General features: G+C 38.7%; 1 protein-coding gene across 3 annotated transcripts in view; it reads right to left on the reverse strand.

Annotated features, from left to right (window-relative positions):
* Plekhg7 (pleckstrin homology and RhoGEF domain containing G7) overlaps positions 1 to 13230 on the reverse strand; it is a 64902-nt gene extending 51672 nt beyond the window's left edge. For all 3 annotated transcript variants that reach the window (XM_046419382.2, XM_046419383.2, XM_046419381.2), the window contains exons 1-3: positions 13025 to 13230; positions 9414 to 10135; positions 8659 to 8681 (exon numbers count right to left, since the gene is read on the reverse strand). In XM_046419382.2, coding sequence (XP_046275338.1) covers positions 8659 to 8681; positions 9414 to 10135; positions 13025 to 13055 — 776 coding nt within the window. In that variant the 5' untranslated portion in view covers positions 13056 to 13230. The remainder of the gene's footprint in view (positions 1 to 8658; positions 8682 to 9413; positions 10136 to 13024) is intronic.
* Positions 13231 to 15127: the final 1897 nt, after the last annotated feature.

Genomic DNA, 15127 nt, shown 5'->3' on the forward strand with positions numbered 1-15127 from the left:
GCTTTAATGCTTTAATGCCAGGTCTAGTTTATGGTTACTTATTTCTTTTGCTATTGGCAACTACTGACCCCACCATTTCTGGTTTTAGTGGCAATTAACATTGTAGCTGTCACAGTGTGAACCAGGTAATTATTATTTTTTTAGAATTAATTAATTTTAATTAGTCATATATGACAGCAGAAAGCATTTTGGTTCATTGTACATTTTGATTCACGGTATATTTTAATGCTGTATATTGTTTGCATCAGTTGTTGATATCATTTGTTTCCCCCTAGTATGTGAGGTGCTGGGAACCTACAGGGATACTACAACTTCAAGGGTAGAGACCCTACTGCTGAACTAAACTCAACCAAAAGGCAGTGTACTTTGTTCCACACACAAAGTTATGGCACTCAATCTCAGCTACAGTTTAATACAAAGTATAGATGAGAGAAAACCCCAAACTTACAACTAGGTCCCAAGTAGAAATGGCTAGGGGTGGATCCTCAGGTTTTATTCACAGATATCCACTGCTACAGCAAAAACACAGAGAATCAACACAAAGGCTGTGGAGACCACCTATGAGGGAGTCTCAACCGAGATCACTTTAAGGCACTTTGGCAAGTGAAGACTGTGCCCTAAAAAGACCCACACATAAGAGTGGAAGAGAAATCCCTCCCAATGAATGCATAAAACACAACATAGGAACACAAGAAATATGAAAAAATCATAGCACCTCATAAAGTTCACAATTTACTAGCAACTGACCCCAAAGACATTAAAATGGATGAAATATAAGGTAAAGAATTCAAAAGAATATTATAAAAGTGATCAATGAATTCCAAGAGAACACAGAAAAACAGCTGAATGGATTAAGGAAGTTAGTACAGGATATGAATGAGAAATTCAATACAGAGACAGAGATATTGGAAAGGAATCAAATAGAAATCTTGGAAATGAAAGACACAACAAATCAAATAAAATGTTCAATTGAAATTCTCTCAAATTGAGGAGACCATGCTGAAGACAGAATTTCAGAGCTGGAAGACAAAATGGCCAACTTTGAATATTCAGACAGCATTAAAGAAAATAAAAATCAGTAAATATTGTAGAATATACAAGATATCTGAGACAACATTAAGAGCCCAAAGTTAAGAATCACTGGAATTGAAGTGGGTTGTGAGATGCAGGCTAATGAAATGGATAAACTCTTCAGGGATTAATAACAGAAAAGTTTCAAAAGCTTGAGAATGAGATGGATATCTAGATACAGAAGATATTCAGAATCCCAAATAAACAGGATCAAAAGAGAGCCTTTCCATAACACATTAAAATTAAAGCACCTAACAGAGAGAATAAGGATAGAATTTTAAAAGACTTGAGAGAAAAATGTCAGCTACCTTTAGTATCAAGCCAATCAGAATTACTTACGATTTCTCAGCACAAACTCTAAAAGCCTAGAGGCCTTGGAATGATATGATTCAAGACCTGAAAGAAAATAACTGTCAACCAAGACTTCTATATCCATCAAAGCTATCCTCCAAATTGAAAGAGAAAATAAAAACCTTCCAAGATAAGCAGAAACAAAAAGAATTTATGACAACTAACCCAGTCCTACAGAACTTACATAACGGAAACTCCACACAGAAGAAATCAAAAACAAGCCCCAGAGTTCACAAATGAATGATCTCATTTGAAGAGTAGATAAGCAAATGATAAACAGGACAAAATTAAACATTAGAAATAGACTGAAATGACAGGAAATTAATAAACATCTCTCTATAATAACATTAAATGGTCTCAATTATCCAGTTAAAAGATTTAGACTGGGAGAATGGATTAAAAACCAAGACCCAATTACATGTTGCTTGCAAGACATGAACCTTACAGGCAAAGACAGCCACAGGCTGAAAATTAAAGAATCAGCAAACATTTTAGAATATACAAAGATGATATACCATACGAATGGAGCCCCCAAACTAACAAGAGTAGCTACTCTTATATCTGATGAAGCAAACTTCAAACCAAAATTACTCCAAGGAGACAAAGAAGGTCATTTCATACTGGTAAGGGGAACAATCCAACAAGAAGATATAACCATAATAAATATGCCCCAAATGTGGGTGAAAGTAGTTACATAAAAGAGGCACTACTCAAATAGAATCTTCAGGTAGAAACCAGCACAATAATACTGGGTGATTTCAACACACCTCTTACCATTGGATAGGTCATCCAGACATAAACTTGGTAAAGATTCTTTGGACTTGAAAAATATTATAATCAAATGATCTTAACAGACATCTATAGAATATTTCATCCTACAACAGCTGAATAAACTTTCTTTTCAGCAGCTCATGGAACCTTCTACAAAACAGACCATATTTTAGACCACAAAGCAACTCTTAGCAAATACAAAAAATTATATAATCCCTTGCATCTTATCAGACCTTAATGGAAAGAAATTAGAAATTAACATGACAAAACTCTACTGAAACTATATAAACACATGGAGATGGAATCATATTTTTTGAAAAATAAATGGGTGATAGGAGAAGTCAAGGGAGAATTAAAAAATTCTTAGACTCAAATGAGAATAGTGATACAACATACCAGAACCTTTGAGGCACTATGTAGGTATTTCTAAGAGGAAAGTTTATAGCTATGAGTGCCTACATAAGAAAATCAGAAATATTAAAAAAAAAGAAAACAACCTAATGATGTGTCTTAAGATCCTTGGGGAGAAAAAACCCAATTTCAAAACCAGTATAAGGAAACAAATAACTAAGATCAGAGCTTAATGATCAATGAAATTGAGGCTAGAAAAAAAAACAAAGGATAAATGAAACAAAGAATTGTTTCTTCAAAAGGAGAAACAATATTGATAAGCTGTTAGCCAAACTCACCAAAATAAAAAGCCAGAAGACCCAGATTAATAAAATTAGAGATGCAAAAGAAAAAATCATCACAGACATAACAAAAATACAGTGAATTGAATACTTACATGTCAATAAATTGGAAAATATAGAAAAAATGGATACATTTCTAGATACAACCTGTCAAAATTTAATCAAAAAGATACAGGAAATCTAAATAGACCAATAACAAGAAATGCAATAGAAGCAGTAATAAAAATCTTTTCAACAAAAAAAAGCCCAGGATCAGATGAATTCTTGGCTAAATTCTACCAGATCTTTAAAGAAAACAAATTCCAATATTCCTCAAATTATTCCATGAAGTAGAAAGAGATAGCACACTTCCAAATTCATCCTATGAAACCATTATCATACTCATACCAAAACCAGATAAGGACACATCAAGGAAAGAAACTATAGATCAATATTATTGATGGAAATTGATGCAAAACCCCTTAATAAAATATTAGCAAATTGCATTCAACAATATATTAAGAAGATTGTATATCATGACCAAGTTGAATTTACCCAGAGATGCAAGGATGTTTTAATATATGCAAATCAATAAATGCAATTCATCACATAAATAAAATTCAGGACAAAAATCACTTAGTCATCTCAATAGATTCAGAGAAAGCCTTTGACAAAATTCAGCTAAGATAAAAACACTGAAGAAACTAAGGATAGAAGGAAACTACCTCAACATCATAAAGGCTATATACAAAAATCTAAAGCCAACCTCATAGTAAATGGGGAAAAATTGATAACATTTCCTTTAACATATGGAACAAGTCAAGGAGTTTGCTCTTACCACTTCTATTTAACATAATTCTAGCTAGAGAAATTAGACAATAAAAGGAACAAAAATAAGAAAAAAAAGATGTAAAATTATCACTGTTTGCTGATGTTATGGTCCTATGTTTAGAAGATCCAAAAAATTCCACCAAAAGACTGTTTTAGCTAATAAACAAATTTAGTAAAGTAACAGGTTACAAAAGCAACATACAAAAATCAGTATTTTTCCTATATATCAACTGCCTGATGGAAAAAAATCAAGAAAAAAATCCCATTCAAAACACCCTCAATCTAACCAAGGAATTGAAAGACCTCTACAAGGAAAGCTATAGAACACTGAAGAAAGATATTGAAGAAAACACTCGAAGACAGAAAGACCTCCCATGCTCATGGATAGGCAGAATTAATATTGTTAAAATGGCCATTCTACCAAAAGTAATATACAGATTCAATGCAATCTCCATCAAAATACTAGTGACCTTCTTCATGGAATAGGAAAACAAACACAAAACAAAACAAACAGTCCTAAAGTTCATTTGGAAGAAGGAAAAATCCAGAATAGCTAAAGCAATTCTAAGCCAAAAAAAGCAATGCTGGAGGCATCAAAATCCCTGAATTCAAATTGTACTACAGAGCTACAGTAACAAATGGCATAAAAACAGACACATAGGCCAATGATACAGAATAGAAGATACAGAGACCAATACCCAGATACAGTCATATGATCCTGGACAAAGGTACCAAAAGCACATTGGAGAAAAGCAGCCTTTGTAACAAATGGTGCTTGGAAAACTGGCTATCCCCATGTAGATGAATGAGGCTAGACCCTTATTTACTATCCTGCACAAAATTCAACTCAAAATGGATCAAATACCGAGGAATTAACCAGAAAGTATTAAACCCCTAGAAGAAAACATAGGGTCAACGCACCAGCATATAGGTGCAGGCAACAACTTCCTCAGTAGAACCCCTAAAGCTCAGGAAATAATGCCAACGGTTAATAAATGGGCCAGTATTAAGTTAAAATGCTTTTGCACAGCAAAGGAAATAATTAAGAATCTGAAGAGAGAACCTACACATGAGCATCTTTGTTAGGTTCCTTTCTGGAAGAGGTTAATATCTAGAATATATTAAAAAAAACTTAACACCTATAAAATAAAATAACCCAATTAATAAATGGGCAAATGAATTTAACAGACACTTCTCAAAGGAAGAAAGACAAATGGCCAACAAATGTATGAAAAAAATGTTCAACATCCTTAGCAATTAGGTAAATGCAAATTAAAACTACACAGAGACTTCATCCCACACGAGTCAGAATGGCAGTCATCAGGAACAATAATAAATGCTGGAGAGGATGTGGAGAAAAAAGAACACTTTTACACTGTTGGTGGGATTGTAAATTAGTACAACCATTATGGAAATCAGTATGGAGTTTCCTCAAGAGACTAGGCATGGAGCTACCATATGACACAGCTATGTCACTCCTCAGTATTTATCCTGAATTAAAGTCATTTTACTACAGTGACACATGCATACCTAGGTTTATAGAGCAGCACAATTCACAATAGTTAAACTATGGAACCAGTCTAGGTGTCCATCAGTGAATAAATGGATAAAGAAAATGTGCTATATATACACAATGGAATTTTATTCAGCCATAAAGAAAAATGATATTATGGCATTTGCAGGGAAATGGATAGAACTAGAGACCATTATGTTAAGCGAAATAAGTCCAACTCAGAAGGTTGAAGGTCATATGCTTTATTTCATATGTGGAAGTTAGAGAGGAAAAAGGAAAAGAAAGGTAGTGGTGGTGGGGAGTCTCATGAAAATCAAAGGGAAATCAGTAGGGGAAAGGGACTGGGGAGAGAGAGGTAGGGAGAGAAGGAGGAATTGCTGGGAAGGGATATTGGTGAAATCATAGTGTTATATTGTGTGTATGCATGAACATGTAACAGCAAATCACATCATTATGCACCAATAAAACAATGTGGGGGAAAAATCTTACTGAGAATCTTCTCCATTTATGGTATTTCTGTTTTCTATCATGACACTGTTATATGCTAGGGACATAACATTTTTTAAATGAAAGTCTGTGGAAGGTTTAATATTGTATGAACTTAATGTTCAGACAAATCAGATGAATTTTTTCTTGATCAATCGTTTAACTCTGGCATCATAATATTTTAGAAAGAATACATCAATGCCTTGCATACAGGAAATGCAGAACAAATGAAAGAACGGTGTCTAAAAGTAGAAACTACTGAGCTGTAGTATTAAATCAGGGTCAAAGGCTTGTGAGATGATTACTCTTTGAATCTCAATGGATGAAAACATCTATTTCCAGCAGTTGCAGAAATTACCCAAGATCCTGTTGTCGGAAAAAAGTGGAGATGGGATTCAAACTCAGGCCTTTGACTCCAGTCGCTTTTAACTCCATGTTATGCTGCCCTCTAGTGGTAACCCCAGAGGGATCTGCCTTCCAGGGAAGTTTTACTGTGATTTCTTCCTCAAAATAGACTTTCAAATAACTTGTCCGTTGGTTTTTATGATAATATTGCCCTATGCTCATTTGGATATATTTAGCTTTCTTCTCATTTCCTTGAGTGATGAAGGATAGCCTTTATTCTCACAGAAATATAATATGTACATTCCCTTCTCAGCTGCAGGGCTGACCTGAAAATGAGGTCAAGCAGGCAGCTTTTTGTGCATATAGAATGTAAGGAGTGCCAGGAGGCCCTCCCTACCCAGGAAATGTCCTTCCCTCACATCCTGATGCTTAAAATTCCAACACGCTTCTGTTTCTAGCCATGTAATTTTTCACAATGAAATACATCGGGGATAAAGACATTGTAAGCTAAGCATCCTGCCAGCATGCTTGTTTTCTTTTAACCACCAATCCTTTACTGAGTAGGTGTTTTTGGAAGTGGACTCCAGTTGGGTACAGAATACTAGAGATTTAAAGCTAATTAAGAAGTGATTTCTGATCTCAGGAAGGTTTGATTTGGGAAGCAGATAAATGCAAAGGAAACACAATATACTGTTTTAGATGCCAGGATGCAGGCATTTATAAAGTGCAGGGAAATTCAAAAAGGGAGGAATGTACTGGTTCTAGTTTGAAATGTGAGAGCATATATTGATTAAGCCTGAAGACCTTCACACTTTAGTAAGAATGTATTGTAAAGACTTTTGTTTCAGGAGGCATTCTTTGGTGATAGGAAAAGGTTTGGAGTGAGTATGAATTCATGCACATATTATAGAAGAAGAGAGAGAACAGTAATCAGAAAAAAAAATCCTTTCGAAGTTGAGCTAGCTCAGTAATGGAAACATTGAACACCCAGTTGTGTAAGCAGCTCACAGGTTATTCATGTCAACTTTCTTCCTTTCACCCCTCACAAAGTCTAGCTGATTATATCTCCTACATCTCTTGTCCATGGAGATACTTTTTAACTCCATTGGGCTCATCGCAGCCTAACCTACCAGCTTCTCATGCTCGGACATTGTATTTGCTCTGCTTGAGACCACTCTCGTCTAAGTCCACCCGTGTCCATCCTACGTCCATCTGATGATACCAATCCACTCAATGCCTTCACACTGCTATTAGGGTAAGAAATAAAATTCCTAAACATCTAGTAGACCCTACCTGACCTGACTCTAAATGACACTGTTACCTTTCTCTGAGACTATTCTCCTCTGTACTCTCAGACACACCTGTATTAGGTGTGATTTTAGAATATTATTCTGCTTCACTCCTATAGAAGATTTCTACCAATGGTCCCATCTTCACCAATCTGTCCACATTCTTTTCCACACAGCACTTCAGTGCCCTCCTACTCATGGTGACATGTAATTGCCTGGCTCTGAGTCCAGCCAAGTGACTTGCTTTGGCCAATAAAATTAGACAATGTTCAGAGCTCAGGCCCTAGAGCCCTTAAGTGTTTCTGCTTGTTCCCATGAACCTCTCCCTTTTCTGTGAGAGGAATATGGTCCTAGGGAAAGGATGAGGGACATCTGGAATAGAAATATACAACTTAGCCCAGCCTAGATAAAGTGAGCCCAGTGGACAATTGGATTTATGGGAAATGATAGCATTTAAGTGTTTGGGGATTGTTTGTTATGTAGCAATAGCTAACTGATACTCTAGACACAATGATTTGCATTTTCTTGGGGCTTGGTAAATATCCTCTATCTTTACTCTTCATATTAAACTTTTCTATTTTGGCAAATCAGGGTCAAAGACTGTATAGATTTATGAATAGCAAACTGTGGCTTGAGGATTGAGTCTTAGTAATAAAACAGTGGGTAATTCCCCCACAACTCATCTGTGGCTTTCCAAACATAACAAGGGCTTTCTTTCCAATCCCATAAACTGGATGGATTAAATTGGGCATAGATCTTTCCATTCCTTCTATAGAAATTTTTCATCCCTGAGAGGGATAGCAACTCTGCTGCTACAACCTGGAGGTCGCACTGAATGTTCAGAGCTGGTTTCTGAAATGACACAATCCACTTGCATTTTAGATAAGGGCAGAGTCTGTCATAATAGGCATTTTAAAGGTCAGGCTAGAATCAAGCAGGACATCTTGTTCCTTTAATCCTTGTCCTTTGAATTTCTCTCTGAAGAAACTATTGAATATTTCTGCCTTTTCCATTTTCTCTACCCAGACGAAAACTATTACTTAAATGGATGCTAATGAAGTCACAGGGCCAAGACATTGACAACTCAAAATGAAAATTATGAGTGCCTGTGATGTCTATCATACCCTGCACTCAAAGAGATGGCAAAATGCTGTGCCCTCAAAGGAGACTCCTGAACTCAAGACTCTTGCACCTTGTACTCCTGCATGATGGGTGAAGAGTGACTTGGGTGTTGATTACTACATCATCATCAGGTCAGAACAGAAATAAAGTTGTAAAAGAAAATGGTGCAGAGGTGTCATGGCATGGGAGACAACCAATGTATACACACCTGGATTGCTGCAGTTCTTCTCCCTGAAATAAAATTTAAAAGTCTTTGTTTTAGTCTTGCTTGAACCCATCCAATATTTCAAAACAGACTTTTTTTCTGGGGTGAGGGGGCGTGGAACCAGGGATTAAACTTGGGGGAACTCGACCACTAAGCCACATCCCCAGCCCTATTTTGTATTTTATTTAGAGACAGGTCTCACTGACTTGCTTAGTGCCTCACTTTTGCTGAGGCTGGCTTTGAATTTGAGATCCTCCTGCCTCAGCCTCCTGAGCTGCTGGGATTATAGGTATGCGCCACTGTGCCTGGCTGAAAGCGGACTTCTTGAAGAAAAAAACCTATAAACTCTCTCAGTTAAAATGTTCTGGATTTGGAGGGTGGGGGGATGAGGGGACAGGGAATGAGGAATTTGAATAATTAGCTCTTTCTCCTCTTTTAAATCAGCCTTGCTCTGTCTTCAAATGGTGTTTTGCAAAAGGACCACCACCGCTACCCAATCAGTGCCTGACAGACCACAGTTAGCCTCACCTCAGAGTGCCTTCAAGGGCACAGGAGAAGGTGAATTAGGCTAGACATTCATTTTCCTTCCTCCAAATGTGACACCTCTTTTACTTGAGAGCCAATGCTTCTAAAGGGTGTGTCTGTTCCCTCAGCCATGTCTTCCTGTGCTGTCTCCCATCCTGGGGCCCCTTGGTCCTTGGGGGAGTGGGCAACCCTGAGACCTATTTTGCTAGGCAGGAGGCTTAGAGCTGAGTTACCTGAGGTCTTGGGGACCCTGCAGTGGGGTTGGGTGTTGAGTGGCCTTCTTGCCCTGGAAGAGAGGCCCAGTGAGGAGACCCCTCATTGATGGGCCGAAATGCAAGAATGACATGTTCATCAGGGGTCCTGGTTTGGGACTTGAAGGAGTCAGCTGTGCTGAGGGTACTTTCGGGATCTGAAAGCAGTCCTGAGCGGGGTCTCAGGGGTGATAGGGAAGGTGAAGAATCTCTTGGGCTTCCAGGTAGACTCTTGGAAAGGTGACCTGGGGAGCTTGTAGGATTTCTCCAGCTTCTCTGGGTGGACACATCCAAGACATCTTGGTGAGGTGGCGAGATGGAAGACCCCCGGCTACTGCCCCTTAATCTCCTCAAGGTGGGAGAGGTGGAGATGCGGCCGGGGGCTTGCCGGTCAAACTGGAGAAGGTTCCCCTGGTTCTCACAGAGCTTCTTTGACGGGTTCCAGGGCCCCTGAGGAGAGGTCCCACAGCCCTGGGGCTGCATCTCAGGACAAGAAGACTCTGTTCTCCCCACAAAACTAAGAGGACCGACTGATGGAAGCTTCCAGGACACACCGTCTGGGTTGCTGTTCTCTGGAGCACAGTGGGGTTGCTGAGTTTCCAAATCCAAGAGCCACCCTTCCTCTGGCACTTCTTGGTCCTTTCCCAGAGGACAGTCACAGGCTGGTGGCTGCATCTCCCGTGGGGAGGAGCAGATGGTGGAATCTGAAGTAAATGAGGAGACTGAGGTGAGGACAAAGGTTTCTGAAACTTCAAGGAAAACTTCTAGCTATTCAGAAGAGATAAGTAGAGCCTAGTTCACATTAGCATCCTTTACTGAGGATAATGAACATAATGAGGATAATGAGGATAATGTGATTCGAGCTGCCATATCTAAATAGTCTACTGAAATCCATTTACTGTCTGCTTAACATTTCTTCTCATTCCAAACAAACAAACAAACTTAAAAAACTTTAGTGACTTAAGGGGTTCCTTGGAAGTCACATAGCTAGCTATTTTTTAATTATTTCATTTTAAGAGAATCAAATTATGAAATATGATATGTCTAGATCATTGTAATATTTTGAGCAACCAATAATAAAAAGAGAATCAGATATACTTTAAATTCTCCTTACATCTAGCTTGTATGCATATATGTGTATATTTATGTACTTTGGTGCATTCTAGAACAAAGAGAATAAGATCTATCCTCTAAGTTTTAAATCACATAATGAGACACGCCTTCAAAATAAAATAAATGTAAAGATTTGACAAAAGACATTCCAGATTTTATCAATACCCATATTTTTTTTTTTAAAAAATGACTTGAGTTTGAAAAGAAAAACTCAGGTGTCACCAGATATCCTGCTTCTCATGATTAGCTTATCTTCTAGAATGTACACAGGCACAGTTACCTCCCTATTAAACACTTCTCAGGCTCAAGGAAAGACTGATTCTTCTGTTTGACAATTTGATTCATGGCAAAATGGAAATGATCTATGGCAGTTCTTTTATTTTGTAGTTTCCCACATGAACAAAGTATTTCTGTGTGGGAAAACATTATTCCTCACCCATCCATCAATTATTTCATGACTGTCAACAGATGAGGGGTGAAACCGTAGAATAAATAATATGACCGTCTTCCCTTGCCATGAGCAATGGGCAAGGTGGCTTTAGATGTGTGTGGATGGTTTGTGGATGAAACATCAGCAGTTGATTGCTTATTCCGAGACCTCCACAACAGTTTGAGCAAGCCTATAATTCTCCAGTGAAGCAGCAACCTGGAACCCTTTGGGAATGAATATATTTGAGTCACCAAAATTTAAGGATACCAGTCATCTATGTTTTTTAGTGCTATATTATTTCAACTGCATTGACAATACTTTTTAGGAGAGCATTTTTCTATAGCGTATTAATTTGTTTCAACTTGATAACAGCGAGGGCTAAAAGCCAATAAATTTTTCTTGTGACCTGACCTCATTGCGTTGACTATCACTCAAGTACTGTGCTGAAACATGGTGATTGTTACTGTGTTTGTTGAAGTTCTGTGGTGTAGAAAGAATTAATAGGCTTTTAAATTCATCCTTACCAGTAAAGAGGAGGAACCCGCTGTTACCATGTAGTCGTGACGATGTTGTAATACTGATGTCAAGGACTTCACGACTCTTATATTGACTCCCTGACTCTCATTGGGTTTCGGGTCAGATAAAATAATAATAGGTACTGGATTTTAGACTGGAGAGTTGTTTAAGGAGCTACTTAGACGGCAATGAAAGTGAATTCAGTTCTTTTTTACAAAAGAAATTTGAAGTCCTCGAGGCTGGGTTTGCTTTACTGTTTTGAGCTGAGGATTCAAATGTTATAAAACATCCCGTGTCACACTGGAATGCATGGGGTACCCTTTATTGGGGGTGGAGCAAGGAGGGTAATGCCAGCTACAACCTATATGCGGTGAAGGCTGGGCTGCCCTGGATTTGAAGGTTCGTGATTTCTGGTCGCTGCTCTAGAGATTAATACCAGCTTTGTTGGAGAAGGAGAAGTCCTGCTCTGACCATTGGTGAGCTCAGCTCTGTTAGGTGTGTTAGGTTTGTTCAGGTCCTGAGGCCCTGGCTGTTTCATGGAGGACCCAGTTCCTTATTTTCATGCCAAAAAAAAATGTCTGAGCTGAGGTCTGGAGTTATAGGTACTTTCACACATACACACACCCAAGGATTTTACTATTTTTCTTTAGAGGATTATCCAAGTTCAAGGCGACAATAATGTTAAAGAAATTCAGTACGTTTACATGGGCCCTGCCATACTGGTTGTATCGGTTTCCTTAGGTTTCCTTTCTGTCCTTTTGGCCTGCTTTCTCCTCCTTGGAAGGGTTAGGATACAGCTTAGGTAACCTTTTCAGCAGTCCAGACATAGGTGTGTGATCACTGGTAGGAGGTTATCTATGTCCAGTAGGATTTAAGAGTTATTAAGTATTGTTTATTGGCCAGTAGCATTACTAATGGCACTTGGGCCACGGCATGGTGACTGGCAACATGACTCACCTAGCACTGGAGAAAAGCAGCAGGACTTTGGGAAGTGGCTGGTAGAGAGATAGGAAGGGTTCAAGCTCAGGTGGATCTAGCTTCACTACCAACTAAGCCATGTGACCCACGATGAGCCACTTCTCTGTCTGCCCGTGTGCAGCATTTAGGAGAAGGCCTTCATAGAATCTCCTTCAGGGGCTGGTTTCAGGAATTAAATGAGATAGTGGCTAAGGCTCCTGGGAGGCCCTCCCCAAAAGACTACCCCTTGTGGATCTGATAAGAGTTGAAAGTTAACCGTGAACTAGTTCATGCCAACTCTGCTTTGTGTTATCTAAAAGGCCAGACTGTGATCATTTTAAAGAGGTCATCAGCCTTTGACTTCCCAAGCTTAGGAATCTAGCAAACAGCCATTTACAGCGTTGGAGAAGGCTCTCACGGTACTAGAAATTAAACCACAGGGATTAATGATTCACAGATTCTAATTAGATCTGGAAAGACCAGCTAGACAGGACCCGGAAAAGCTGGTGGCAACTGGTTTTGTACAAACAGAAAATGCAAAAGGGAAACCCAGAAAACAGCTGAATGTCTTTATTACCTGTGGGAAGGTTTGCCTCTGAATGTGACATTGTCCGTGTGGATCCTGACCATCCAGAGTTTGCAGAATCCCAAAGAGAGCTGCCAGACCAGGGCTCTCGGAGCAAGAGGTTCCGCACGCCTGTAACAAAGCACCCTCCCTTCTGAGTGCAAGTGACCTTGATACAGCTCAAATGAGGAACTGGCCTCTCCCCTCCTTAGAGACCTTTCTAGTTATTTGTTTATGAAAAAGCTGAAAGGCAAGCGAGTTCAGAACCTAAGACCGCCTAAGACAGAGTCAGGTGATTTGTTTTTACTGAACAACGGCTGCTCCAATACAGAAAGGATGCAAATTGGCCTCTTATTTCCCCTTAAGGTGTCCAATAATCATTCATGACAGTTCAGGGAGACAGTGCTAGCTTTATATTCTATTTCCTCTAAAACAGTGAGAATCATTCTAACTTAGGACCTTATTTTCTTCACATCTTAGAATATTTTCTGCCAATCTCCTTTACTAATGGGATGCTTTGATCAGCATTGAACAATAGAGAAGATTTATGAACATTAATTTTCAAATAATTAAAATGTAAATCGAAAAGTATTTGTATCTACCAATATTCTCATTAGCTCAGTAGCCCCAAAGAACATTTATTTAGTGCCTAGGTAGACTTTTTTAAAGCCAGATAGCATCAAAAGTTTTCTATAAAGTGTTTAGAAAAAACAAAATCGGGCTGGGGTTATGGCTCAGTGGTAGAGTACTTGCCTAGCATATGTGAGGCACTGGGTTCGATTCTCAGCACCACATATAAATAAATGAACAAAATAAAGGTTCATCAAACTAAACTAAAAAAAAAAAATTAAAAAGCCTAATTTTAATTGCCACTTTACGGATTTTTTTTTTTCCACTTAGAACCATCATAGATATTTATTGTGAAGGTTTCTCTAGTCAGTGGTTCAAGGTAGAAGCCCTGGACCAGCAGGGTAACATCACTTGGGAATTTGCTAGAAAGGAAAAATCGCAATAGACCCATCATCTGACCACTCCTTGGTGTTCATCCTAGAGAATTAAAGTTAGCAAACTGTAGATTTATATACATACCCATGTCACAGCAGTGCAATTCACAAGAGCCCAATTAAGGAACCAGCCTAGGTGTCTATCAACAGATGAATGGACAAAGAAAACATGGTATATATCCAATGGGGTTTTATTCAGCTGCCAAGAAGAACAAATATTATCTAACTTACAGAAAGATGGATGGAACTTGAGAGCATTCTGTTAAGCAAAATAAACCAGACTCAGAAAGGCAAGGGTTGTTTGTCAATGGATCCAACTGTTGTGTATGATTCTAATGCATAGATAAAAGATGATAAACAAACAAATACTGGATTGACCATCTTTAAAAGAAAGAAAGGAAAATTCCACCCCCTTGCTATCAAAAACTTCACAGTGGGGCCAGAATTCTGTGTTTTCACCAGTCCTCTAGGTGATTTGAGAACCATGTTAAAATTTGAGAACCACTGTCTGAGGAATAAAAAAGTCTAACTCATAGATCTTGGCCTCACGATAACCTTTGTGTTAGTCTTTAATTCTCTCATATTGGTCTTTTTAAAACAGCATTTACTTAGTGCTTTAAAAATGGCTTGGCCTCCTCCCTTGGCAATCCTCCTCCCCTCACTAGCGCCAGCACCCAACCCACCTTGGAATATCAAGTCATATCTATTTTTGCCACCGTGCAGCGGACAGGACGCAGTCAGAGCTCCTGCCAGGGCTATCTAGGAATGGATTGCTTCACTTCAGGAAGGAAGAAAAATGAATGAAGTCTTTGACCTTTTGGCTTGTGGAAGGCAGGTCATCCTTCATCAACTAGTCCCCTCACACACACACCTGGGTGTTTTAAAACTGCCACTCCTAGGGGGCATCATGATAATGGAATAGTTGATCCCAATACAGAAATTTCCAATTTGTAGTTGTAACTTGAACAAGAAAATTAAGAGTCTACAGAAAGGTCACAAAGGATGATCAAGGAAGAAAAAAAAAAGGTTGACTTTCCACCTGGTTTGTCAAAGAGCAGGGATCAGGAAGGGGAGGGAGGGGATACGATACCTGGGGTCTTGAAAAGGTGGC

Source organism: Marmota monax, unplaced genomic scaffold (assembly GCF_021218885.2).
Source record: "Marmota monax isolate L192 unplaced genomic scaffold, Marmota_monax_Labrador192_F-V1.1 WCK01_AAM20220418_F8-fsc00036, whole genome shotgun sequence".
In the NCBI taxonomy this organism is placed as follows: Eukaryota; Metazoa; Chordata; class Mammalia; order Rodentia; family Sciuridae; genus Marmota; species Marmota monax.